The sequence below is a fragment of the Ruditapes philippinarum genome, unplaced genomic scaffold, assembly GCF_026571515.1.
Source record: "Ruditapes philippinarum isolate M1 unplaced genomic scaffold, ASM2657151v2 ctg27667_1_1_1_1, whole genome shotgun sequence".
NCBI classification, from domain to species: Eukaryota; Metazoa; Mollusca; class Bivalvia; order Venerida; family Veneridae; genus Ruditapes; species Ruditapes philippinarum.
The window spans coordinates 1-5,460 of record NW_026859360.1 but is presented as its reverse complement, the minus strand read 5'-3'; the positions used below and the strand labels follow the sequence as shown (position 1 = coordinate 5,460).

Below are 5,460 nucleotides of genomic sequence, written 5' to 3'. Positions count from 1 at the left end.
AAGACAAAAATTTGTTTCTGCGACAAAATTATATTTTAGGAAAACGATTTCAATTAATTACCTTCGTATCTGACACAAATCTGTTCTAAAGTGAACTCTGCTGTACAATGCATACGTTCCACCAACTGAGATCTGGATACCGCTAGAGTTGTATGTTAGATCGCCTTCATTCACTGTGTGTTTACTCCAAAATATTCTACTATTTGACAATTCTAGAAAAGAACAAGGAACTTTATAATTTTCACTTGTAAAAACAGTTCTACTAAAAACCTAATACATGTAGTATATAGAAATACTAAATCGAAACATGGAATATAACAATTGAATATATTGCGAAGATTTTGTATATAAAATATTTATAAATATGTTCAAATATCAAAATATAATATAAAAATGATAATAAGGATCAACAAATTTCTAAAGGCTAAACACTATCCTATTTTTGATATATTAAAAAATTGGCATTCGTTGTAAATCTAAAAGCAATATATAAGGCAATTGATACAATTTACATCTTTAAGCGAATTCGTAGACAAATTTAATATCTAAATTATTAACTTCCTTGCATAAAAATGACTTACTTAATCCAATAACCTCAATAGCAGAACGCTTGCGTGCCAGTAGTATGTTTAAAAGCTTGTGATTTCTTTCTACATCTTTAATACCTGGTAAACCCTGTAATATTTGTATTTTAATATAGGTTGTTTTACTTCTGTATTAAAAATATGAACAAAGGAATTTTTCACAAAGACATGGAATTAGTTATAACCCTTTCAATACCATTTCTTTTTAATACATGATAAACATGTGACAGTGAAAAGTATCTTTACTTTATGTGTAATTTCTGAAACCACTACATTTCAATCCGTCCTTTTTATTTTTCGAAAATTCAAAATATGCTCAAGACTTTAAAACTTGTCATGATCAATGATATATTGGTTAAAGCGATTTAACAGATTCATAGGTATAAAGATAGCATATAAATTACTCCTATAGAGCCATTTGACGTTGATAAGTTTAAGAAAGTTCTTTGATTGACTTAAAATTTCAAACACAGTTCTCGGTCGTTTGATATATAATCTTTTTGAATGTTGTTAAATGACAAAACAAAAATCATGTTTCTTAAACTATGTGAGTAGGTCAAAAGATTTACATTTTATTTGCAAATTTAAAAAAAAAGAACATGTTTCTTAAACTTTGTAAGTAGGTCAAAATATTAACATTTTATTTGCAAATTTTTAACAAAAAAAAATTAAAATAGGAAACTGAATTTGTATAGAAACGTTAATATATTAATTTTCGTACATAGACCTCTTGGTACCTTCCCGTTAATTTATCACTGAACGATGAAGATCACTTGAAATTTCTTAAAAACATCATTTTCTTCTGAAACATTCTCTACATGATTATATTCATATTGTTTTTTAAACCAAATATGCTTTAATGGTAAAAGTTTGTTTGTTCCCGAATTAGGTATATGAAAATGTTTTCCAATTTTACGATAATACATTCTTTCAATTTTAAAGGATAAAACGTTGTCTAAAAATATGCCATGACAATGATAATATTCTATTACAATGATTATATTTACCACATGTCTTTCAAAAATTACAGAATACTCGAATAAACTTATCATTCCTAAAAAGTAAAACAGTTAAAGAATGACAAAATGTATTTAATATCTTTTTTTTCGAATAGAAATTGTGCTGATTGACTGAAGTACACAAAGTTATGCCATACCTTGATTAGAAGTTTTAGAAGTCCAGCTGATGACTCCAGGCAACATGTGCCATCTGTATCTTGACCAACATTTATTCTTGCTAGGTCTTCTTTTGTCAACATTGGCAACATGTCACATTTAAAACATGTATCAAATCTTTCGCTTGATGCGTAAACCAACGGCACACCAATTACATATGACAAAAAGAACAGCACATTTAGTGATAATAACAGACAAAATCCTTTTTTGAATGCTGTATTGTTGTTTTCATTAAAAGTTTGGAATAAATGTGTTTGAGAACACTTTGAGCTGTTTCTGCATGACTGAATAATTGCATAACTGTCACTGGTACTACTTTCATTCCGTGTACATCTATTTACTTGTCTGCTAAATTGTGGCTCACTGTATACATGTTTACACGCGTTACTACCGTTTCGGCTCAATTCTTGAATAGGATGGATATAACCATTTTCGAGCTCAGACAGTTTACAAACTGAGTTTATTCCATTAGTAGATAGACTGCCACCTGTGATATCATTAGACGCGTACACTTTATGTAGAGACTGTTTATTCGTAACACAATTGCAGCACAGTTTATCTCCTCCATCTTCGTGATTCATGTGTATGTATCCACATTGACTTATCCTGTCTTTTTCCTGTAACAGCTGTTTCACTTTTGTACAATCCGATGTCTCAGAAGGAGTTGTCATTTTTGATGCTTTTCATAATTTGATTCATGTCATCCTATGAACAGAACAATTCTGTTAGTTTACTATATGTTTATCAGAAATTGTGGTAACCTTAGAAATTGTAACTAGGTCGAATTGTTGACTACAACCCACCTGCTTCTCACTCCTTTAGGTTCGAATCTCGCCAAGAATTTTGGATTATTTCATGTTAGAAAGCAAGCTTACGGAACGTCGGTGGTTCTTATCAGGTGCCTGCTCGTGCCTAAAATAATGCATGGTGAGTCACCTGAGATCTTCCTCAACCAGTAAAGTAGAAAAATCCTACTACGATCTCTTTTGTGCTGATGTGACGTAAAATCCAACCATATATATATATATATATATATATATATATATATATATATATATATATATATATATATATATATATATATATATATATATATATATATATATATATATATATATATATATATATATATATATATATATATATTGATCTCATCAAAACCTAGCAGTTAAATAGATAGCAGTAAATAGACCAATACTGTCAATGTCACATTTGTTTACTTTCTAATTTTTTCACTTAGATCTCATCAAAACTCAATGATTCGATAAAAGAAAACAAACATATCGATTTATTTCTTAAAATCAATATAACAGGGCACAAATTTGATTTTACCTTACATGCGGCTTATAAATAAACATAAAAAAGAAGAAAAAACGCATCTGTTTTTGTTTTTATGCTTTTTTTGTATTTCATTTATTAAATGAATGAAACGGTTACGGTACGCCCATCATCTCGGACTCTACTAAATTAGTTAATAAATAAGTTAATATTATATAATTCATAGCGTAGGTTCAGGACAGCTTACCGGGGGTAGCAACTATGCCGTTGACATGTACATAGAAGTGAGCTTTTCAACTTTTATAAATAGTGCATATTGAATTTAAAAAAGAAAATGGTTTAATATCAAATAACTACATACTTATAAACATATAGTCCTCATCTAAAATAAATTATCAGATTATAAAATACATGTTTTTTGTACAAGGAAGTATATTTGATAACAAATTAAGCAGGTGTTTTCCCTATATAGTTATGATTAAACCGTTAACAGTTTAATCGTTCAAATTTACGAAGGTTGAAATTCGATCTAGATACATAATATGCTCTGTGCAGTCAAATGAGCAAGACAGGATTTAAAAAAGATATGATCCTACCATTATATAAAAAGTAGTAGTGCAGTCATTTAAAGGCATTTTTAGTCCCAAAAAAATATTATTTAAATTTTCCAAAAGCATTTCTCTTTAAGTGTATATATGTATTTCATTTTCCAGATTGGTACTCACTGTTTTTATCTCTGAATTCCATTTTGCTTCCTTAGATTTATATTCATTTTTAGTCATTTGTATAGTTAAGGTTAATAAGTATTATGTATCGAAGTCAAAATACTACTTTGTTTACATTTGATATTTTCATGACAAATCATTTCATATCCATCACTCATTGTTTTCATAACAAGCATATAACATACACTAAATGGATCATCACAAATATTATAAAGCACATGTTTGCCTTTTCTAAAGGAAAATATTGTAGGGCAAAATGTGCCTTTAAGTACTGGGATAATCTAAATATAAAATTGAAAACTCAACAATGCAATCGCCGGGTATTTATGCCAAGCTCATAGTCGAGTTTTTGTTTAAACAGTATCATTTGTTTACAAATACAGGTACATAAATAACTGGAAACAAAGCGATCCCTCGGAAGCATTAATCACATTAAAATTACATGAAAATTGCAGACTCGGTTTGATTGAGTCTTTACATGAGAGATAATTAATAAGTGCAAAATTTTCAACTGTATATTTTTCGATTATTGAAGATTTAAAAAGGAATCAACGAAGTCACTTTTACTCGAACTTTTTTAATCATGAAATCATGCGAGTTCGAATGTAAAAATTGCGATTCATATATTATACAATAAATTTATTATGAATTCAGATAATCATGAAATCATGCGAGTTCGAATGTAAAAATTGCGATTCATATATTATACAATAAATTTATTATGAATTCAGATGTTCCATAAGTTCTATACAAATATTCATACAATTTGTTATGACGTAATCTTGTTCTTTTTCTCGCTTAGCTTTGCATTGTATATTATGGGCCGGTGGCCCAATTATCAAATGAATATATCGGCTTTGTTGCATTTAAGTACATGTATGTATTCTCACAAAATTAGATAACTAAAGACAAAAAAAGACAAATTCTAGGTACAAATCGTTTTATTTCACTAAATTTATAACGTAAATTAGTGAATGACTTCAAGTGTTGCCATGTCAACATGGCCGTAATATGCAAGAGTGAAAAGATGGGCTGAAAAAAAGAAGAGTACAGATTTCAAAATGTACAATAATAAATTCTACATACAAGTTACAAATTGAAAGCGTTAATTTTAGATTTTGAGCTCCTTTCTTCATCTCCACCTTCTCAAGATTAATGAAAGCGAATATTTAAGTTATTTTCTATTCATCTTTGAAAAAGAACTGGTGTCTTCCAAACAAAGTATACATCTAAACAAGAGGACCCTCTGGCACTGGGTCGCTCACATGAGGCAAAGGTGGATGCCTTTACTTAGTCCTTAGGGCATAATATAAACATTCATTGTAGAAGACCGCTAGATGATGGTGCATACCAAATATCAAAGCTATAGGCCTTCTGGTTTTTGACAAGATTTTAAATAATGTTTGTTTTTTTTTTTGTTTTTTTTTAATTGATATGCCCCCTGGGGGCCCCTTTTCATCCTAGGGGCATAATTTGAACAATCGTCGTAGAGTAGAGGACCATTAAATGATGTTATATACCAAAATACTAAATTTCCAGGCTCTACGCCTAGTGGATTTTGACAAGAAGATTTCCTTTATATAACTTGGTAACACCGATAAGCCCCTGGCAGGGCCTCTTTTGATCCTAGGGGTATAATTTGACCAATCTTTGTATAGGACCACTAGATGATGTTACATAAATATATCGAGTCTGTAA

At 29.6% G+C, this 5,460-nt stretch overlaps 1 protein-coding gene across 1 annotated transcript; it reads right to left on the bottom strand.

The window, feature by feature from the left end:
* Positions 1–61: 61 nt before the first annotated feature.
* Positions 62–3,521, bottom strand: LOC132756238 (uncharacterized; the record flags this gene model as incomplete). Its single annotated transcript, XM_060747254.1, is given in 4 exon segments — positions 62–212; positions 582–675; positions 1,741–2,464; positions 3,399–3,521. Coding segments are annotated over 3 exon segments (935 nt in total), but the record flags the coding sequence as incomplete, so codon positions are not given.
* Positions 3,522–5,460: the final 1,939 nt, after the last annotated feature.